The 23,596-nt window shown below is 36.9% G+C and overlaps 1 protein-coding gene across 2 annotated transcripts in view; it reads right to left on the bottom strand.

Annotated features, from left to right (window-relative positions):
• Window positions 1–23,596, bottom strand: part of KHDRBS2 (KH RNA binding domain containing, signal transduction associated 2) — a 591,209-nt gene that overhangs the window by 179,184 nt on the left and 388,429 nt on the right. For both annotated transcript variants that reach the window (XM_047859593.1, XM_047859594.1), the window contains exons 5-6: window positions 20,023–20,150; window positions 14,159–14,357 (exon numbers count right to left, since the gene is read on the bottom strand). In XM_047859593.1, coding sequence (XP_047715549.1) covers window positions 14,159–14,357; window positions 20,023–20,150 — 327 coding nt within the window. The remainder of the gene's footprint in view (window positions 1–14,158; window positions 14,358–20,022; window positions 20,151–23,596) is intronic.

Genomic DNA, 23,596 nt, shown 5'->3' on the forward strand with positions numbered 1-23,596 from the left:
ACATCTTCCATAATGCCTCCCATATTGTCCCCTCTTAGCAACTGCACTCCTACAGATATTATTACATAGGCTTTCGATGGTGTTTCCTGTCTTCGGTGTCTACTTGCCTCAGTCCCTGCTGATGTGCACAGTTACATTCATTCTTGGATGTCTCGGTAGCATTCAGCCAGTTCTCACTAACCATCATCTTACAATTAAATTCTCTTCGAGGCATTTTTTTCCACAACTCATTTTATCACTTTGCCCCAACTCATCTTTCAAGCCCCCTCCTCCACCAAGTCCTTGTTTTTATTTGTTCACTTTAGACCAGGAAGATTTACTAGGCGGTTCCTTGAAATACCCCACTCATTTTTTTCTACTGGAATCATTTGCAACTAAGTATCCAAATGATATTTTTGCTAAGCTTCCCTATAGACACCAGAGCAGGGTGGACTGGAGCCAGGTTGTTTGGTTGGAAATCCCAGCTCCTGCAGCTCATTACCTGGATAATGTTGACTCAGCTACTAAATCTTTCCCTGAACTTCTCCCTACATATAATCCTTCCTATCTAAGAAAGCAATAGCACTTTTTTTCACAGAAGTGCCAGGAAGGTAACTTGAGTCTATGTGTAGCACCTAGGCAAACACCTGCCATCTGTTAAGTACTGTACTGTTATAGCTTGGAGACTATGGGCAATGCCCTTGCAATCTTACTTATATATATACTAGCTCTGCTGCTCTGTGGCTAGCTAATTTTGGGCATACTGCTTAGCCTCTTTCAATCTCAGTTTCTTCAACTGTAAAATGGACATAATACCAACATAATAATGTGGTAAAAATTAGATGTTGAAGGTGAATAACTTTGCATGGTGTTTGGCTCAAAGTAAGTACTTAATTATATTAGTTGGTTCCATTATCAATATCATTATGATTATAATAATTATTATTATCATTGTTGGATTTTCTGGCTACTTTTAATATTCTAGACTTCCAAAGAACTTCAGTATGTGTATAACTGCTTCAGTCTTTTCTATCCTGACTACCATAAAGTTGAAGATTATTGGTTGCTCTTCCTGTAAATGCCTATATTTGCACTACATCAAATAGCATTATAACTGATTAGTTCTTCGACCTGAGTGGAAGCAAAGCAAATACAAAATATTACAGATAGGTTTAGTTTAATGGAATTTCCAGCAGGTGTCATAACTACTTTATACTGGTTGAGAGGTAGGTCAGGAGAGTATCAGTATATATCTAACAATGAAGTCTTGAGTCCTCCCTCACAAAGTATACTCTGCCCTGAACCTGTAAGCTTTGTTTTTTGTGCAAGTGTGTTACCCGTTGCCCTTTTAAAGCCAGGAGCTTTGCCTTTACATCTTTATATCCAACAAGGTATTAGCTTTGAAGACAGATCTGTCTGGCTCTTGTATCAGACAGGTGACTGGCAGATTTATCTATTTCTTTGACCCCAAAATTCCTTAATGGAAAAACAAGAATTATACCTCTTACTTTTCATTATTGTTGTGAGATTATGTATGTAAAAGCCCTAACGTACAATAGACATGCGTTAAAAGTGACCACCATTTTCATCCATCATGCCTCTTCCTACAGAAATTAATATCATAAAGAATGGGCATTCAATAAATATTAGGTAAAACTGAATCAAATAGCACAATATATTTTAATATTTTCAGAATATATATGAATTTAATATATTAAGAATTATAGAATTTATATTTTAATATAGTAAGAATGTATTTAATATATATTAAAGTTGCTGTTAATTATTGGCTATATAAATTTAAGATTTTTCTCTCTTGCTTTTAGATTTATTTTGTGTTTATTCTTGGCCAAACCTCATTTGAAAATGAAACTCAGTTAACAATAAGCTTGTAAAATTACTGCTCTTCATCTTCTCATAATATCATGTATGTAAAATTAAGAAGTTGAAATTTTAGATTTTAGGTAATGGGAAGAGATAGATGGATATTTCCTAACAAAGGAGTGACATGATAAAGTTAGCATTTTCGGAAAACTAATCTGAGTTTAGCATTTGAAACAAAAGCAAAGAAAGACTCAAAAAATGACTTTTACATTTTGGGGGTTCAACTAAACAGAAGTAGACAAATCAGGAGGAATCCTAACTTGGGAGATGTTGATGAAAGGTTTAGATGCACAGGTGTAGGAAAAGAAGTACTGTTAGAATGGAAATAACTGGAGACTCTCAAACAAATAGGTCAATAGGGAGAGTCAAGGTTTAAGACAGCTTTAGAAATGAAAGCTGAAAATGTGGTGTTATGAGAAAATATGGTGTTATATTAAGCCCTGTAAGGAGCTTAGAATAGAAAAAAGGGGAATATAGCTGGATGAAACCTGTTATTTTGGAAGAAATTTTAATGGAGATTACTTTTTGGGAGGAAGAAGATTTGGTAGATTTATTTGGGCTGGTTATTTGCTGCCTAAATTACAAATGAAAACTATCACATTCTGTTGTCTAAATTTTAAGACTATATTTTCTTACGTAAAAGAAAACCTTAAATGTGATCTATATAGCAAATTTTTTTTTTGTTTCATTACATTTGGAGCTTTATGTGTATAATTCCATTCTGTAGTTTATTGCTTAATATGTTTTAACTTACATTTGGAATGTAGAATGGAATAGATATGTTTGGTAAAAATCTGGTTTCAAACACAGGAGTCTGTTCCGGCTTAATGACCAAGTACTTTTTACCTATTAAATCCATAGAGATATCTCCTCAAACCTTTTCCTACCTCATAGGTATGTTTTCTACATGACAGTAAACTACACTCCTGTCTTCACAACTGTAACTCTGTACTGTCGGGTAGAGTTTTACAAAGAAGTAAGAGAGAACATGAGAAATGCATATTCTTACATTTCTATAAATCCTTTTTTTAACAAGAAAATATTTTGATAAGTAAAGGAAAACTGGAATTCCCCTTTTGTTTATGTTTGCTTTTGGTTTATTTGTCAGTCACTAAAAAACATAAAATAGAGACGATATGTACCTGTGTGTGCTTGCCTACCCACACACACGTGCGTGTATGTGTGTGACTTCTAGAAGGCTTTCAGTTTCCTGATAAGGGAAGACACAGTCAAAGGAGAAATTTGGACCCCATAAACTTCACTGGTAAATCTGCTTAGCATGAGGACTCAAACATTTTCTTATGTCATCCTCTCGATCTATTCCTTGTAAATTTTAGAAAAGTTTAAAGCTCAACATGGGTGCCGATGATTAGTCTAGTTAACTGGAAGATACATAAGCAAATGCATTTGTGATTTTCTTGCTCTTTTTGTAATGTCTGTTAGAAAAAGCATTGCAAGAAAAGTCATGAAACCTGTGACTGGCATTACCAGGTGTGTGACTTTAGTTCAGTCATTCATTTTCTGGACCTTAATTTCTTCAACGTAAACTAAAGTAGTGGACTAGATAAGACTCTGTGACATCCAAAAGCACATGGTGGCTTTTTGCATTCAGAGGACTCTATGTATATGATGAAGTAAAGTGGGTGAGGTAAATTAGATTATGTCCCATTCTCTCTAAAGATGTGGGACACATTGTCCAGGAAAGAGACAGTGATGAATTTCAGCATGATGACAGGCAGAGCACTGGGAATTCTGAAGTCGCAAGTGCCATCAGCTGTAACTGTGATCAGAAGAGGTTTTGGTGCAGTGCAACCATCTGGCTTGGACAAATGCCCCAATGGCTTGGCTAAGGAATCCTAATCTCTAAGCTTAGTTGACTTAATTTGCCTATTTGTGAAAATCTGTTACATTGTATTTCTACTAGAATTTCACCAACGTGGAAGTGGTACAACATTTAACAGCCAGAACGACTCGGGCCCCAACCAATCAGATCTGAGGTTTGACCAAGCAGAATGGACACCAGCTGGTGCTCTGTACCGATGCAGACCAGATGAATATATCAGTGGTGGGTTCCAGTTACTCTTCTGGCTAGTTATTTATTATTCTGCAAATGCATAAATTCCAGGTACATTATTTAATAAAAAAGACTGCCATGTAACAGAAATTATAACATGGGCTGAAATTACAGCAAAGGACATTGGCTTTTATTTTCATGTAGTTGCATCTAGTAGTGTTACAAGGGGAAGAACAATAAGAACATTAAAAGCAAAATCTCTTTCACTCCCTATGACACACAACCCCCGTGACTCATATCAAATGAGTTTGTTGTTTTAATTATTTTCTTACATCAAGAATAGAAGACACACAGGGAAGATTTTGGACTTATTTGTGGAGGTTGAGAAGAAAGGAAAGATCGCCTGAAAGAACAAATTGCTCATCCTCTGCACCCTCAGCTTTCACTCCAGCCCTCATACCAGCTGTATCCACAGCTCTCCAGCTCCATTAGTATCCATGACAGTGTAAAATAGAGAACAAATTACCTTACATGGATGTTTATAGGTCAGAGGTTCTAAGAAGGGCTGCAGTTACATGAAGGAATATGGAAAAAAAATTAAAAGCCCATTAGTGGTATATTCTCTGTTTTGTTTCTAAGAAATATAAAACAGAAATAATCCACAACATAGTTTCATATAAAGGGAAAGTAAAGTTTCTCATCTCCAAAACGGAAGAGAAATTGTCTTAATTCAAATGTTCAGATTACTAAAAGTTATTGCAAAGAACATTTGTAGTTTCCCCAGTAGAAGCCTTTAACTCATAAGATACCACAGAAAATAATCACAAAGATATGTGACTGATGGCAAGATTTAGCAGCCACTATTTTCACCTAAAAGGGGAATCCATAATGAAAGAGCGCCAGAATATGGACAAGGACTCAATCCTATTTAACCATTCCTATTTGGTTTTCTGCAAAAGACACTGACAATCAAGGCATGTTGTATTTAACCAAGTTTTGTTTGCCAGAGAATGTTAAGGGTGGTGTTGGCAAAACACATAGAATATTGCTTTGTGACCAGCAAAAGAAAAATGACTTTAGGATTCTTAGGTCTGATTTGTCACTTTCTTTAGGGTCTTAAATTTTTAGTGGGGATATCATAATCAAAATCATAATGAACTCAGAAGAAAAAAAATGATATACCCAGCACAGCCTTTTAAGAACATATCTATAGAAAGAAATTAGGGCTCAATTCACTTTTACTACTGATCCTTAGACCACGTGTATGGAGCGAAGATAGAAAATAATATGACCTAAAATACACTAATAATTTTAAAAACAAAAAACGGTGGAACTGAAGGAGGAAGTGGCAGTTTGGGGGCATGTTTGCCACTGCTCTCCCTCCCTGTATCTATACCAGACACTGTAAAAGGACCATAACAACAGAGCCTAAAGGAAACTTTAAATACTTTATAATGTTTTCCATCAGCTAACAGTCATCTCAAAAAGGGACAGAGAGGAAACACTATGTTCTTCCTTGTAAGTGTTACAAAAGACATTAGTCATCATGGTAATTATAAGGTAGAGGTTTGGATACAATCCTATGTTGTGGCCACTAAAAGAATCTGCATCTGTTCTAAAATGACTTAAAACCTAAAACATAATGTTAGAAGAAGGATGGTTTATTCAAGCTTCAACTTTAGATGAAAACTGCACACAATTTAAAAAGATGCTACCTTATATTTTGGGGAAATAATTTAATATTTTAATAATCCTTAAAAAACACTACCTATCTATGGGGATTTAAAGCACTGCAGTATTATGCCTATCTGATAGTTTCAAAAAATATTTCATTAAGTTCACATGTTTTGTTTAATTTAAATATTGGTTACATTTCAAAAAACAAAATCCTACAATGCATTCTGGTAAATTAGTCTCTACTAAGGGGAGACTAGAGCATGAAACTCAAACAAGAATGTTTAATGGAATACAAATATCCAATCTAGAAACTCTAATAAAAATCTCTCTTCGTTGGGTGAAGGCTCTTGACTATTACACAGAAAATCACCACATGTGGCTCCCCTCGAAATGCATTATAGATCAGGCTCATAATCTTTCCTTCCACAAAAATGGCACAAGAATTGATTTCAATTATCATTTAATACTTATTTCCCTCTCCTGTCAAAAAATGTTCCATACACATGAAATTGAAGGTTGGCAGCCTGAACTCATTTATGGAAATTTTAAGGACTATTGATTTACCAGTGAATTTTCTAGTTCTCTCATTGTTACTGAAAGGATGCCTCAGAGTTGTAATCAGTTGATAGGATGAGCTTTAATGCTGATAGGCTTAGTTAAGACTGATGAAGGGAAAAGCTTTTCAAAAATTTGTCAAAATGAATTTTATAAATTCGGTTAACATGATTGATTATACATGGCCAAATTTCTCAGGTAGCATTGAACTGATATTTTCTCTTCCTCTGTTGTGCCCCCATGCACCATTTTGATATCTGGATATTAACTGTTGGAAAAGATTTGAGTTAATTTAAAAATTAATTGGATCTATGTCTTTGGAAGCAGGAAACTATTTTGTGTACCTGAGGGTTTTGTTTTCTTTTTTTTTTTTATGTTACACCAACATATAAGCCATAAGAGAGTGTTTACTTAAGCAAATATTTATGTTGACAGTATGTTTTCTGATGGACACTTCTGGAAGTTGTGTGTCTTCAGCTGCACATTTAATTCTTCCACACAACCTTTGTGAAAAGGATAGCATCTCCACAAGGAATAGCATACTTATCAACAGCAGCAACATGGCTGTAGCTGAGCATAGCAGAACAGACTTTCAGTACTGGAAATAAACTCTGGTTACACGGTCAGGTTTTTTCTTTAAACAGTACCCCACCCCACTGTACCAGCCCTATATATACCATCCATTTTCCTATAAATATTGCCATTGTTTTCTTCTATGGGGGACAGACTAAGAGTTTGTGGGTCCTGGGGCATCTGGGTGGCTCAGTCAATTAAGTGTCCAACTTCGGCTCAGGTCGTGATCTCACGGTTTGTGAGTTCGAGCCCCGTGTTGGGCACTGTGCTGACAGCTTGGAGCCTGGAGCCTGCTTTAGATCCTCTGTCTCCCTCTTGCTCTCTGCCTCTCCCTGACTCTCTCGCTCTCTCTCTGACTCTCTGTCTCTCAAAAATAAACATTAAAAAAATTTTTTAAAGGAGCTTGTGGGTCCTGAAGATATACAATTTTGCATCTATCTTTAAGAAAAAGGTTACAAAATTATGTATATTAGGCATGAAAGTGAATATTTATTTTGAATGAGAAAAGCAATCATGGCTAAATTGCAAAATTAAAAAAAATTTTTTTAATGTTTTATTTATTTTTGAGACAGAGAGAGACAGAGCATGAATGGGGAGGGGCAGAGAGAGAGGGAGACACAGAATCAGAAGCAGGCTCCAGGCTCTGAGCCATCAGCCCAGAGCCCGAAGCAGGGCTCAAACTCACAGACCGCGAGATCGTGACCTGAGCTGAAGTCGGACGCTTAACCGATTGAGCCACCCAGGCGCCCCTAAATTGCAAAATTTTAAAAACTGAAAATACAAACATGAAAAGCTCCAGACAACATATACAATATTTTCATTCACTAGTTGCCTAATATACACCTAGATTATTTTTCCTATTTTTTGAAGGCAGAATTTTTGATCACCTCTAATATGACAATGACTTTATAATATTTTCTATAGAGAGGAAAGGAAACTGTTTTGATTTCTTCTTCCTCCAGCATGGTTGATAGAAAAACACTTATTATTATTGGTAGTTTTGAAAGTTTATCTCAGTTTTACAACTCATTACTGGTTACATTATAGACTATGAGGATTAGTGTCAAATTTGGGGAAGGCTCTATCACATTTCTTTCATATCTATTATGTTCTGAATAATGTGGAAAGTTCTCAACAGAACATTTCTGGCCCCCATACAATTCAAACTTGTTTTTCCACCACTAACCAAATATTTCCAGCACTAGTGCCTGAGTTCCCAACTTAAATAAGTCAGATCTGTGTCCGTGAACACTTGTGTCATGACACCAGGCAAGATGGGAAGAATATTTCTGGAATTATTTCTATAATAGAACATTAGCAATACGTGATCATGCAAATAAAAATATCCTATTAAACTCGAGATGAATGAACTTCACTGAGCACAATTTCACAAACAACCTTGTCCTCTGGTATCACCTTACCCAAGGGGAAGTGTGACAGGTGGGGGAGTGATCTCAACTGATAGCAGGTGAAAGACCTTACCTCTGCAACTCAGAGACATGGCCCCGTGAGGACATTTGTAAGCCTTGGAAAGGACCTTGTTTAGCTTCAAACTCAATTCTTCACTGCCCACTCCTCCCCATTATAGCCCTCCCTCCTATCTCAATCTTGCCCCTCATACAAGCGTACCTTTGAGCCCTGACTGGCTTTTCCTATTCCTCTCACATTCACTTGTCACAAACCCTATTATTTCCATTTTCAGTGTTATATTTGGCCTTGATACTTTTAATCCCATTCCTGTGCTTCCATAATTCAAGGCCACATCTCAGGAAGTCTCACTGCAGTTGATTCCCTAAATCATCTCTCCTTTCTTCACTCTGTTCTCCAATCCACCCTAATAATTGAGAATTATAAAACTGCAAATTATGAACAATTGAGGATCATAAAATTCCCCCAAATCTTTGTTTAATCTCCTGCTGAAAAACCGTCAGGTGGTTGTTAATGACAGTCAGTAAAGTTAGAACCTCAGCCTTTAAGGTCATCTGTAATCCTATATTATGTTCACTGCTCTCTTAAATGAATCCTATTTCCCCAAATTGTTCTCCTAGCTTCTTACAATTTCCTTTGAAAGGTCCCTCTTCTTGCCTTCCCCCTTAGCATTCCTTTTTGCAGGGAGCTTCCTACCCCCTCTCTCTACTTTTCAAAGTTATACTTACTTTTCTTGGTTTGCTCTTGCTGTCTTCCTTGCCTTCTTAGAGGTTTTCTAAAACACCCGTTGCCATGGTGATAATTCTCTTTACTGGAAGCAGGTGTAGTCTCTATTTGACACTTAAAATATGCTGTGTTTTACTTTCATTCATTTAATATTTATATAAAATATGTATATGTACGTGAGTGTGCATAGATATAACATCTTTCCAACAATATCATAAATAGGTTCAATTCAATTGCTAATACTCAGCACTTAGAACTGCAAAGATAAAATAAATGTAAGAAAGTCTCTCAGCCTTTAGGATGTTTAAGTTATGGGCGAGAAGATAAGAGCAAAACTTACTTCTAACAGAAGGTAGAGTAAGATAAGAGCCTAAAGCAATTACATATTCTATGTTAATTGTTAGACTAATTCTTTGTCTCTCCCACTAGATGGCATGCTTTTTGAGAACAGAGGTAGTGTCTCTTTAACCACAGTTTGTGAATGTCCAGCACCTAGCTTCTGGAGGTACTGAGTTCTCCATAGTTGGAGGTGTTCCTGTAGAGGCTGGTAGATGTCCTAAATATTGCTGAGGGGATTCAAGCCCGGACTAGTGGTCTGGATGGGAGGTGTGAAGAACAAATGGTCTGTATACGTGCATGTGAGTTCTCTGTGAAGCAAGTACCATGTAGGATATCTTATGATGACAAAGATACAGAGGTTTGGAGACAGAAAACTGAATGCAAGTCTTAATCCCTCACCTACTAAAATCACTCATCGATAACTGGTTGTTGTGTTATCATGAAATTAAGTTAATTAAAATAGTGACTGGAACCTAGTAGGCATTCAAAAGTTTATGTTTCGGTTTACTCGCTCTTAACATATTATCCACTGATACAGATGATCAACTTCATATTTTGTTATGTGGGAGATTTTTTGAACTCTACTTTTCAATTCTGCAAATCTATTTTGATCATGATGATGGATCTGTAAAATTTAAATGTACTTCTTAGTAGAAGGTCAGCGCAAAGAAACTTTAAAATATTTAAAGTCTGGATTAGGATGTATAACAATTAAACCAAAATTCACATTTTTTTTTAGACTCTGCTAACACTAATGATGGTTTTAAACAGCAATCTCATTTACTGTAAGCTGTTGCTTGTCAGGCAGGCTGTGAGGAGTGGATTTGATTACCTATATCCATTCTGTGTGGTCAGAAATGTAATGCTGGGACCCAGCAGGGAAGAAAGAGAAGTCTGAGGAGTGAATTGGCTCACAGTGTCATTTATAATAAAGGGAACCTTTTCTAGAAATTTTATCTGAAAGTTAAGAACTCCTATGAGATTTTCACCATCAACTCAGCATGGTGCTATTATTTTGTTACGGAAACACTTAAACTTTTGTTTTTCTTACCCCGTACAGAGGAATCAATAGTTTAAAATTAGAGCAGAGAATAGCAGCTCTTGAGTGTTAATCTGAGCTTGGTCTGAGACTTCAGAGATGCTGACAGCAGCTTATCAGCCATGTATTAAACTCTGTACATAATCATTGAATTGTTTACAGGGGAAAAATTAAAATATGACATATGACAGCTTTTTATAAAACATGGCATAAAAGGGCATTTAAAGAACAGTTATCTACTTTTGCCTGGTATCAAGAGAATGTTATCATAGATATATTTTGGGAAATCTGCCAAGTTCAAAATATATTCTCCTTCTCTGGTAACTAGTGTCTCCCCATATTATCCTTGGGGCTGGGCCCCCAATAACCATGCTCATATTGTGTGAACTTGACCTTTACTCTTCCCTTGCACTGCTGGTTGGTAAGTAGTAGATCCCAGACTTAACATCCAGAAACTGTCCCTAGTCATGGCTGACTGACTAGTGTTGGACACCTGACAAGCCTGGGTGAGTATGACTCCCTCACCTAGGGATCTAGACTGGGACTTGGAGACAGACAGCCAGTCAGTGTCTGTAGGTGACGAGAACTGGACACAAATGTGGCAGCCCTGGGGTGGACATACGTTGATCAAGAGAAGCCAAAAATCCAGTAGATTGTAGACTAAAGTGAATGGAAACATATATGCAGAGAACGGAAATGAGATAGGAAAAGAGATTCTTGACAATTTTCTAGTTCCTCGTTCTAGCACTTTCTTAAGGCCTGATGGTATTGCTATTACTGGACTTCATGACTTTCTATTCATATAACACCCCGCCCCCCCCATCTCTGCTGTGGATTTTTAGTTCACTCACTTAACAAGTACTTATTTCATACATACTATGTCTCAGGAAAGAGCAGAATCAAGACAGGGCTGTGTTTCCTGATCTGTGGGCTTGTTTACAGGGTAGAATGTATTTTTCTGTTTCCAATTTTGCACGTTTAAGATTGTCTAAAATTTTCAATATTGACACCTCCTATTGTACAACAGATACTTTAGATGAGCACAATTCCCCTTTCCAGTAGAAAGGAAAACCCAAGTTGACAGGAAATCCAAGCCTCAGTGTTTATAAATTGCACAGCTAGTGACATGACAAGAATGCAAACCTCCGGCTGCTGCTGTATGTTTCAAAAGTCAGGTCCTGTCCCCCCAGCAACACAGCTGACTTTCCCGCAGGCCAGACTTTCCGCTTCCCTCCCCAGTACTCCTCATCTCAATAAAGGACATCTGGATTTAACCCACTTGCTCAGCTCAAGGTTCAGTTTAACCTGCACTTCACAGAAACGTTGCAAAAATTCCTTTTACTTTCTTTTCTCACACATTACATCTATTTTATCATCCAAAACCTAACAGATCATTTTCCCAGTGCTCTCACACTCTGATCTCTCTTCTCATCCCCTCCAAGTCATCATTTTGCCAGTGGAGGATACTGCAATGAGTCACTCAGCAGTCTCTGTTTCTATTACTGGCCCACTCCTACCCCATATTCTGTTTTCCATGATGTCAACAGAGCCTCTTAAAACATAAATCTGATCATGGCACTGTCCTGCCCAAAACTCCAAAAGCCTCATCTACTTGACCTCATCTACGACCTCTGCCTCACACACTCTGCTCCAGCTTTAATGTTCTGTTTGCTGCTGGCCCCCAAATGTTCCAGGAAGGTCCCATTTCAGGGCACTTGTGCTTGCTGTTTCCTCTACCAGGGATGCCCTTTATGGAGGCATCCTCTCAGCCTGGACCCTTGCTCCATCAGGCATTTGTTCAAGTCTTTATGGCAGAGAGACCTTCCATAACAGCCCATGCTACTATAGTGTCCTCCATCCACCTCTCTCCAGAGCACTTATCTCTACCTGGCATTACTTCATTCATTTGTTGATATATGTTTGTTTTCTGTCTCCCCTCACTAAAACGCAAACTTTATGAAAGCAGATGTTTGGTCTGTTTTGTTCACAGCTACATCTCCAGGACCTTGAGAACAGTGCCTGAAATAAGACTGAGGCTCAGTAAATGATTGAGTGAATGAATAAAAGGGACACCTTAGAATCTAAATAAAATACCTTAGAATCTAAATAAAAAATTCAGATAGTATGGCTTTACATATTTTCTTTTACTTACTCTAAAAACCACCCTCTCCTATTCAGTATATAACCCGTTCACTCATGTTTCTATAAACTCTTCATGCTTTTGTAGCTTACTCTTATTTGGCCTGCATTCCAGTGATCTATCCAACTATAAATTGGAATGCATGTGAAAGGCTACCGTGTGTTAGTAGCTACACAAAAGCTTACAATGTTTTGCCAGTCTTCTTCTCTTTCACAGTGCCCTCCATGCCCTGTAACTTCTCTGATTAATAACAATGTTGACCACTATGACCTAAAAAGGTTTTCTCTCTCTTTTAATTTTTGAAATAGAGATCTGACTGGTTAAGCTTCTGTTTGGAAGACACAAGTACCATGGTAACAAAACAATGCACATAAAAATGGCAGAGATAGAAGGCTTCTGAGAGGTTTAAAAAAATTCCATCATCCCATTGTGGATTTTTAATTCATTCATTTAACAAGTACTTATTGCATACATATTCCTACTTATTTCATACTTATTTCTCAGGAAAGAGATGGCAAAATCAAGACTAGGCTCTGTGTTTTCTAATTTGTGGTCATATTTACAGGGTAGAATATATTTTGTTTCTAATTTTGTAATTTTCAGATTAAGTTTTTCAATATTGATGCCTGATATTGATATCTAAGTTTTTTGGTATCAAAAGATACTTTAGATGAACACGTTTCTCCTTTGCCAGTAGAAATGGATTTCTAAACATAACTTTTCTTCCCTCTTGCAAATATTAGTCAATGTTTCATACTAAGCAGTAACGTCATTCCTAAACACTAACATACTCAGCACTAATACATTCTTAGTGATACCTATCAATCATGTTCACTATATTTTGGATTAAGTTTTACTTGGTTATTAACCACTTCATTGAACATTTATGTGTTTTGAGTGCCCCACATGTGACAGTAACTGTCCTTGAAGAGTTTATGCTTAATAAGTAACTATTTACAGAGGACATTTAAGAAGACAGCACGTGTGTGGGTGGCTGGATAAAATAATACCCTAAACCAGGGATGAGCATGCTGGAAAGGTTAAAGACAAAATGAATCTGTTTCATAAGATGACGACTGGCTTGTATCAATTCACTTTAACATTTACAGTGGATTTACTATGGTTACACAAGTGAATAGGAAACTGTGCCCTTTTATAATTTTCACAGTATTCTAGTCACAGGGACTAGAATACAATGTGACCAGTGGAATATTAACAACCTGGATGAAAAATCAAAGGGTGTATCAAGTGACAGAGTGCTTGGGAAGCGAGGGGACGGCTTACAGACACTACATGTCTTCTGTTCATTCTATATTTTTTGAATTCTTCATATCTGCCAATTCCATATGTTTCATATGGTGAAAGACAGAGCAAGGATATTTAAGTGAAAGACAAACCACATGGTCTTACATTATTACCACAGTTTATAATACAATAATAGTCAAATACTGCCAAGTGAGTTTTATGCTAGTCTTTAACATGTTCCAGAAGCTTCTGAATAGTCAGACATTTTACATTATATTCATAATTATTTCCCTTTTGAGATTGATCTTCTAAAGATAGGAAAATTCTTAAAATGCAAGCTACTTAACTGGTACGAACAATCATGGTCCCTGTAAAATAAAAGCTTTTCTCAAAAAAAGCTCTTGTTTAAATGCACTGATTAACTTCTGATGCAAATGACGTTTGCCTTCTGCAGCAAACATCATCTGCTATATTCATGGTATATGAATGTCTTTGAGGGTTAGCTTGTTACCCAATGAATTGAGATCTTCCTAACAATGGGTTTCTCCAGGGTACTTACATATTCTTCATAAGCCTCGTGGGCTGGAGGAGGGGGTGCCCTGTATCCCGGCACTGCCGGTGCTCCGCGGGCTCGTGGAGTAGGGACACCTCTTGCTACAGGAGGCACTGGAAGAGCTCCACGAGTCACAGTAGTCCCTCGAGGGGTGAGGACACCCCGTCCAGGTGGGGGGGGAGGAGGAATGGCGCCCCCACGGCCCCTAGGAGGAACAGGTCATGTACAGATGAGAATCCAGTGATGAGAGAGACTGAAACAGACAGACTACAGTGATGGAAAGAAAACCAAATATATTTCTGTATGCATGTGCGTGTGTGTGTGATTGAGACTCTTGAGGATGTAAAGTATTTGACGTCTATAGTAGAATAAATTTTGTAAATGCTACCTATGACTTACTTATAATGAAAATCGTATCAAATACTTTACTATAGAAAACCAACCAACCAACCAACCAAACAACCAAACACAAACCAACGCACTCTCATTTTATTCCAGATTTGCCAAGAAGACCCAAATCAGAGTTTCTGGTAACATGTAAGTATCCTCTGCCTTTTAAAAGTTCACCTTATGCCACTTTGCTTTTACAAAAGACTGACTTTAGCACCTGTTTTCGCTAACTGAAAGATCTCAGAAGGGGATTTCTGCTTTTATGAAAAAGGCGAAAAACAAAAATAGAGTTTAGTATTTGTTTTTTAGCGAGCCATTATAGGGCCAGTGCGCACCCCAAGCAGCGAGAGTGGAGCCACCAAGCTCCTTCCCCTGGTACTACACTCAGCATCTTACCATCAACCTGCCAGGGCTTTGAACTGTGTGAGCATCTGTGCTTTATCTCCATTTACTTTGTGCATCCATTAGCAAGATGTATCCTAAGGTATCAGAAAAGCCTGAGGTCATTTTTTGAGGGGTCTGAGAGCACTCAAAAATTTTTCATAGAAATTAATGGCAATTGCTTCTTTGCTTTATTCCATTTCAGTTTATGAAATATTTCATAGGTATATTCTACTTTTGGATAGCAGGGGAAACCTGTATGGCTTACTGGACCATCTACGAGACTGAGCTGCTAAATGTCAATGTCTCCTCCATGTTGGAGGTTATTGACAGTGAGTGCAACGTTGTAACTTACAACGAAAAAATCTGTGTGCGCTTTCATACTTTAATAAAATGTGGAACTCTAAGCATGGTGATATCATTCTGTTTATTATAGTAGCTTAAGCTTAAGGTCACTGAAATTGGAACTCATTGTCACTGATTTGTCATCATGCATACAACCCCCTGAACTGGTATAGTCACTAATATAATTTATTTTCCTATGGTAACTACGGTGTTAGTGAAATACATTAGGATTCTGCAATAAAAGAATAGACTGAATGCTCTGTACTACAGTGCTTGACACAAAAGTAACTTGTATTAAAAGCCTAAGATCAAATGGTTGCAGCCAACTTTTATGGTTTTCCAAGGCCTTTGGAAAGGTTGAGTGTTTGAAGTCTTTGGGCAAAAGCGTGGTTATTTCACTTTTTATTATGTCTGAAAGGCTGGCCTCCAGAAAGCACTGCTTTCAGCAGGAACACTAAAGCTTTGGGAAAAATGATGATCATTGGGATGTCAACAATCACACTGCTTGGCTGTACCCACAGATGGGGGATGTAGGTTAGGCTTTCTGCTATGAATAGCAGTCAGCTGGCTCTTTCTTGCTTGCAGAAAATGAGCTTTTGTGAGTGAACAGTAAGAATGCTGGTAAAGCTTTTAAACGTTTTAAATAGATTATAGAGCTGATGAATATAGAAATTATCAGAGAACTTATTGTAAGTCTAATGTATAGAGAATGCTCTCCTAGATTGGGGAAGGTGAAATACAAAAGACCCAGAAGGCCCAGTGCCCACTTCAAACACAACAATAGCTGAGAACACAATATACTATATTATCATCATAATATAAAACACATCTATGAAAAATGATGTAAAGACCAATTTTACCTTCACTGGGCCTCCAAGGGTCTGTTTCCTCAGCAGGGTGAGCATACATCCAGGTTTGCCCAGAATAATTCTGATATACAACTGTTGTCCTAGCTTCCTGTTTAGTTTAGCATTTTAACATTCTCAAAAGTGTCCAGGTGTGGGTAGTAAATGATTTTCACAAGTCTTATTTTAATGAATAATCACAAGGAAGGACTGTAACTCCCTGGGTTTAAGGTGGATTTTTTTTTCTAATGGGTAAAATCAGATCTCTCAATCTATAACAACTGTTCCTGCTTTAAAATTATATGATGCTCACATCAAATCTAATTTCTCATCCTATTCCTCCGTCAGTTGTGTCCCAGACACAGCCCTAGAAAACCTGTTTCCTGAATCTGACTCATCACCTCCGTACACTATGTTCTTTCCCTGGAATTTTAATCTCATATCTCTTTTCTCCAATTCAGCTGAAGTTTCACATCATCTATTTTAGGATACCGTCCCTGGCTGAGTCTACACTACAGTATTCTTCATTTTTCTGACTTCTCAAAAGTTTTCCGTCCTCAATACTCCACCTCCTGCTCATTCCAGAACTGAATGCAATCTAGTTATTGCTTCCCCACTTTGCTGAAAATACTCTTTCTGAGATTACCAGTAACTTTTCACTGGTAGCAAATCCACTGGATTCATTTACAGTCCCCATTTCACTGAACTTGTTATATTTATCACTGTGGATTACTATTTGGAAAATGCGCTCTTTGGACCCTTGCATTCTCTAAGGCTAATGACGACTGTTACCTGTTTCCTTCCTAACACATGCCATATCCTGGATTATATGCCTTATATCAGAGGTTCCTTAACTTGTCTGCATTTCAGAATTTACCTGAAGGCCTTCAAAAAATTCCAAATTCCAGACCACACCCCAGGCCAATTAAATCACAACCTCTAATGGCAGGAAGCCCTCAGTGATTCCAGTATGTAGACCAATTTGGGAACCACTGCCCTATATGTATCATCTAATTCAAAAATCTTGACAAGGTTGTCATGTAGACATTTCTAAGAAACTTTGAAGGCTGAGTAACAAGTCACAGAAAGTACAAGTCACCTGCTCAAGGTCCTACTAAATCCATAGATCTTGGATAATTATAGGAATAACTATAGTCTTTGTTTAACTTGGTCCCTCACCAAATCTTATTTGATGTCATTAATCTCTAACTAAGCTAGATGTCAAAGAGTTATCCTTGTGTGGGCCACTCTTTCTTCCCCAACATCTAATACAGTACTAATTCCTATAAATTCTTATCTCTAATCTAGCCCTGTATCTCTATACAAGGGCTGTGCATTTCTGTCTTGGATAATGGACTTGTCTCCTCACTGGCTTCCTTGCCATAAATCAGGGTCTTTATGTCTGTCTCTCTTTGATTGCTCTACTTCTCTATCACTCACAGTAATGACTGAGCAGTCTTTCTTAGAAACAAATATGATTATTCCTTTCTTCAACAAACTCCATTAATTCTCTGTATTAATTCTCATTAATTAATGAACAAAAGCCTTCAAAATCTGCCCCTAATGTTTTATTTTCCACAGTTTGCTCTCAATATATAGTGATGAAGTGCATCAGAGATGTCAAATATCTTAATTCTTCAAATATGTACTATGAATTATTATATAAATGTAATGCTTTGTTCTCTGGTATGCATAATGATTGGAGGATTAGGTAGTTTTCATAGATACATTTGCAATGTAAATCGTTTTAATTAAACAAATTATTATAGAAGTTTTCAAATATCCCAGGCACCATTCTTTTTTAATATAAATATAACTGAATAACTCAATAAAGTCATAATTTAATAAGTATGTATAAATTAGCATCCATTAACTCATGTTTTCAAGAACTTTCTAATCAATATGATTTTCTGTTTTGTAAAACTGTTTCCTTATTCTTTTTTTTAACTGTAGATACATTCCATCATGTGGTTTGAAATAAAAGACAACAGAGTTCTGGTCCATTTACTTTCATTAATGTTAATACATTAATGATATCAATATTGCACTGAAGTGAGGTTTAAATTCCAACATTAATTTTATCTTTTTTTCCCATAATACATATGTAGTATTAGATTTGTATGATATATATGGGATATTAAAAACCAAAAATGTTCAAGGAAATTTTTCTTCTAACATTTAAAAATCGGGACCACAAAGCACTATTCTTTATTAAATCATTAAAGAGACTAATATGTTAGAATAAAGCTTTACTGAAATTGAAATCTTATAGGGTCCACTCAAATATGCAAATATAATATTACATTAAAGAACTTCAATAAAACAAAATCTAATAATATGAAGATTTTATAATCTTAAAACGCAGGTTAATGCATTATTTTTAAAAGATGGTCCCAATTTCAAAGAAAAAGAATAGAAAAAAACTTGTCCCCTCTGTAGATTTTCTAAATATTTATTAGTTTACATCATGTAAAACTACAAAATTTGCTATTTTTGGAATCACAAAAGTGACAGCTATGTTATTTAAAGCAGATGATTTAATCAATTTAAGATTACCTGCAATGATGTCATTTCACAACCCATCATGATGAGGTTAGAAATGTACAAGGTTTTATAAATGACTTATTCCATAAAAGTACGTCCACAAAAAAGTATGTCACATTAAATTTTAGCAATGAAAAATGTTCTTTATCAGCATCAGAGAGCTCTTTTTTTCATTTTTAGAGATAAAAATGTAATAATAAGCTCTCACAGATTTTCAGAAGTTTTTCCTTTAGTCAAATGTAAATTTCAGAATTGCCAGAATTTACCTTTAAATAGTTACTGCCTTGATATATTTTTTTTGGAAATTCATCATTTTTAATTTTTTCCCCCGATTCACTGTAAAATGGAGGCATTTATGACTTAAATGTTAAAACAGTGTTTTTTTTGACACTGGTGGTCAACAATAATTAGGACATAATTTACTAAATAAATTGAATCAGCAAAGTATCCTAAAATCTCATAAGATGATTTCTATGCAATGTACGAATTAATATTCTAGACCTATGTCTTTTAGAGATTTGAAGGCCAACTATAATCAGGTAAAGAGAATGAATTACACAGTCTGTGCAGGAAGGCTATTAGTATATTTTGCTTTACCTCTTTGCAAACCAATGCTTTCTGTTGAAAGCTTGACTAATTCAGAATCGTACAAAACAAACTCTGATGCAGAAAGATGCCAAATTTTTGGAAAGTGAATATCAAGTAAAATCTTCTCTGTTGACCAAGGACATTGCAAAGTCAAACGTAACTGAATTTTAAATACTCTTACCATCAGCCATATAAAAGTGTGCTCTGGCTTTCTGGACTGGTGGTATAAGTATTATCTACCTGTCTATCTAAATGTCTGTCTATCTATCATCACCTATGTCTCTACCTATCCAGAAGGACTATCAATTCGAGGGCCACTCAACGCACAGACCAATGTATAGTTTTCTCTTCCTGCAAGGTCATCCTGGTTGAAAAAGACAAAAAATTGTATCATCTGCATGCCCTAATCCTGGAGACAGAACCACAAAGAAGAAAGTCTCAGGTTTGCGCCTCTGATTTTCCTAGGATAGCTGGTTAGAGTTCCACCTGTGAATTCCAGAGTCAGACTGCTTGTGTAACCTTGGGCATATTCTTAACACCTTTCTGTACCTCAATTTCTCACCTGTGAATAATACTTAACCCTGCATGGAAGATTTGATGAGTTAACTTATGAAAGTTCCTATGTGTTATATAAGCATTCACTGTCCTTGCTTTTGTTGTGGTGGTTGTTGTTGATGATGTTGTTTATTCCTAGCTATGATCATGGCACAGAGCAGATCAGTAAAGGCTTGCCATCCTTGATTACAGTTAATTTATTTCAAGTAAGAGCTAATGTACCTTGAAGGGGTTGTGGGGGCTATTCTGATCCCTCTGCCTCTAATACCTCTGCCACGACCAGAGTCCTCTGAGCCATTTAAGTAAGATAATTCACGTAGCTGTTCCTGACGAATTTCATCATTGTAGTCCTAGGGAAACAAAAACAAAAAACATGACCTGATCAGTTAAAATGGGGCATGGGGATCTTAGACCTGAACAAACACAGTATGAAAGGACATTTTTCATCTATTTTCTGGAGCCTTGTCTATGAAAATCTGAAATGATGTAAAAGTGTATATACTTTAAATTCCTATTTTTATAGAGAGAAATGGGAAGTTGCTTCTTTTATCAAGGAAATACTCAGCAGGAAATCAGATGAAATGTGCTGGGATATCACTTGATGTGTTAACCAGAAAAGGAAAGACAGCAATATAGAATAAAATCTTGGAATGTACCACAGTTATGATTAACATAAAGATTACTGAAAAACAACTCTACTGGGGTGATATGTGTAAATTGCGAATGACTGCATGACATTCAAATAGCTCCTGGTGCATAAACCAAAAAGGTGCAATCTCAAGGCCCGAGGTAGACACTGTGTTAAAATCATAAAGAAGTGCAAATAATATAGCACAGTTTCAGAAAACTGAGAAGCTGTGCAATCCAACCAGCTTGATGGGCAATATTTAAAAGTAAGGAATTTTCTATGTGTTCTAGCATTGGGCTGATAGAAAGATAGCCATAGCAAAAGGCAAATTTTGCAGTGATAACCACAGATGTAGCCAAGTCAAAGGGATTACCTTTCTCTTTTGTCAGTGTGGAAATTTATCAGTCATTTCAATGGGACCAAAGAATGGATGTGAGGCACTAAAGATGAATACTCTTTAAAGACAAATATCAGTCTTACCTGTTTCTCCTTTTATTCACACACACACACACACACACACACACACACACCTGCTTGAATAGTACAAAACTGAATAATTGGTTATTTTTACCAAGTGGCTAATCTGATTAAATTCTTTTTCAGCAAACATATGTTTAAGTGAAATCAATCTGCTGAATTTTCTAGTGCTGGAGAGGTGACTAGAAGTGGACACTAGAAATATTTGTGAAGGGCAGGCTGACAGAAATCATGTTGGAAGTCTAGCTGTGGACCCAAAAAACAAGTGTATCATTTCACCAAATGTTGCCAGTTTACCTCTGCATATATACGTTAACAGTAATATTACATGAAAACTGTGCTACTCACCCACACACCTCTGTTTAGAAAAAGGCAGGGATGCATTCAACCCATAAGGATTTCTAATGTACAACTTTATGTCATGCTCCAAAAACTGCCTTGATTACAAGAAAAGTACTAGTCACTCCAAAGCATAAAATTTCTGATTTTTAACATGATGCTTTCACATTCATCCTCTTCAGCACCTCATAAGGGGCGAACACAGCCGGCTGACAGAAGAACTATACAGTAGAAAACTAGTTTCTAAGAAGTCACATATATTCAATTTATACCTCTTAATTTTCACATTCAAGTAACCACCAAACGGGAGAATATACATGTCTGTTATTTTATTAGGATCAGGGAGTGTGATGAATTGCCACTTCTGAGTGAGCTGACCAGCCATTAAATTCCATAATTAAAATGAAAAATTAATTCCATAATTTTCCCACATAATATTCCTAATTTGCAAGAGAATCTTTGTGTGATTTCTTATCTGAGGAAAACCCATGAATTCTCAGGGTCTTTAAAAATTGTAAAAAGAGAGATCATTGTTGGAAACAATGAAACTTAACAATTTAGAAGTTTTAGGGGTGCCTGGGTGGCTCAGTCGGTTAAGCGTCCGACTTCGGCTCAGGTCATGATCTCACGGTCCGTGAGTTCGAACCCCGCATGGGGCTCTGTGCTGACAGCTCAGAGCCTGGAGCCTGCTTCAGATTCTGTGTCTCCCTCTCTCTCTGACCCTCTCCCGTTCATGCTCTGTCTCTGTCTCAAAAATAAATAAACATTTAAAAAAATTAAAAACAAATAAAAATTTAGAAATTTTAGATGAATTTAATTTATGTAAAAATTTACTTTTATGTCAGAATCAGAAAATGTAATAATGTGGATGTGGTCTTATTCATTGTGTAATCTTAAAGAAGAGGAAGATGAGGCTGAGAAGAAAATAGGGAAGAAAGAGGAGGAACTTATTCAGAGAGCAGGAAAGAATAATTCCCATTTTGGTCAGGCCTCCCTGAATGCATACCTTGGATAGGTCGAATCACACTGACTCTGGAATTATCCATGTGATTTGCCTTAGTCAATTGAACAAGAAATGTAACAAAAGCAAAGACTTGAAAAGTCCTTCCATACTGGAGCTTGTCCTTTCTTGTCACTGGATACTTATGCTACCAGGTGAAGAAGCCAGGCTGGCTTCCTGGATAATGAGAGACCATGTGGAGAGAGGCTCCAGTCACCCCTTCCTTCCCACCATCCCATCTGTTATCCCAAACATAAGAATGAGGTCATCCTAGGCCATCCAATATGAGTCAAGTTGATGAAGACCATAAAAAAATCACTTACTTACCCCCGGAACTGGTAGAAATAAATAATAAAGTGGTGCTTTAAGCCAGCATTGTGGTCGTTTGTTTTGTGCAAAAGCTAACAAACAGGGGACTGCTCAGCATGGAACACAAGAGACCAAAGTCAGAGGGGCATACTTCAGCAGTCTTTTCCCTGTCCTGTCCAAAGGAGGGTGCTTAGACCCAGATGTGATCTATATATTACTTGGGGTATGTGTAGCCCTGCTATGGAGGGAAATATAACTAATGTCATACCTGGTGTCATTAAAGTTTGAATTGTCCACTTAAAACACTTTATTCAGAGTCTATGCTCACGAATCCAACTGCAGATTGGAATTCAGCTCCTAGACAGAAATCTGCTAACATGCAGAGAATCTGTTTATTTTTTAACAAGAATATTTGACACTGCAGGTTAATTCTTAGTGTAAGTAAAACAACTATTATTGATATATAATGATATACAATCAGGTTTTCTATGAGCTTAACTAGATATTCTGTTTTGAGAAATGGATCATCTTCCAGGGTTGTGGTGGTCAGGAGAATACAAACCTCCAACTACAGATGTAATTGACTAAAAATTCCAGTTGCTCTGTTCTGAAACCTCTTGTCCCCAATGCCATGCTCCCCATGAGTGACTCTTAGTCAATGGCTAAATGTGGTCAAGATGCTAAAATAGGCCCATTCCTGGGAGTCACAAGACCCGTCTTCCTATACCTGAAGGATTCCCTGATAGCCTTGCTGAACTTGTTTTAATCTCATTGCACCAGGGCAGTCGAGGCCCCTCTACCTCTCTTTCCTTTGGGTCAGATATCGTAGTGTGAGGGCTCTCCAGCTTTCTCTGGCTCCCTCCTTATTTTTGTGTTAAAGAGAATTTTCCCTAACAAAATCCTTATGTGTATAATCCCAACTTGGCATCTGCTGCTTGAAGGACACAAACCAACATACACAATGTTAACAAAACCAAGTTGCTAAGATTACAAAACTGAGAGCTTTGGTAAATACATTAATGTCAATGCTGGTGGAGCCTGTT

Source organism: Prionailurus viverrinus, chromosome B2 (assembly GCF_022837055.1).
Source record: "Prionailurus viverrinus isolate Anna chromosome B2, UM_Priviv_1.0, whole genome shotgun sequence".
Taxonomy (NCBI): domain Eukaryota; kingdom Metazoa; phylum Chordata; class Mammalia; order Carnivora; family Felidae; genus Prionailurus; species Prionailurus viverrinus.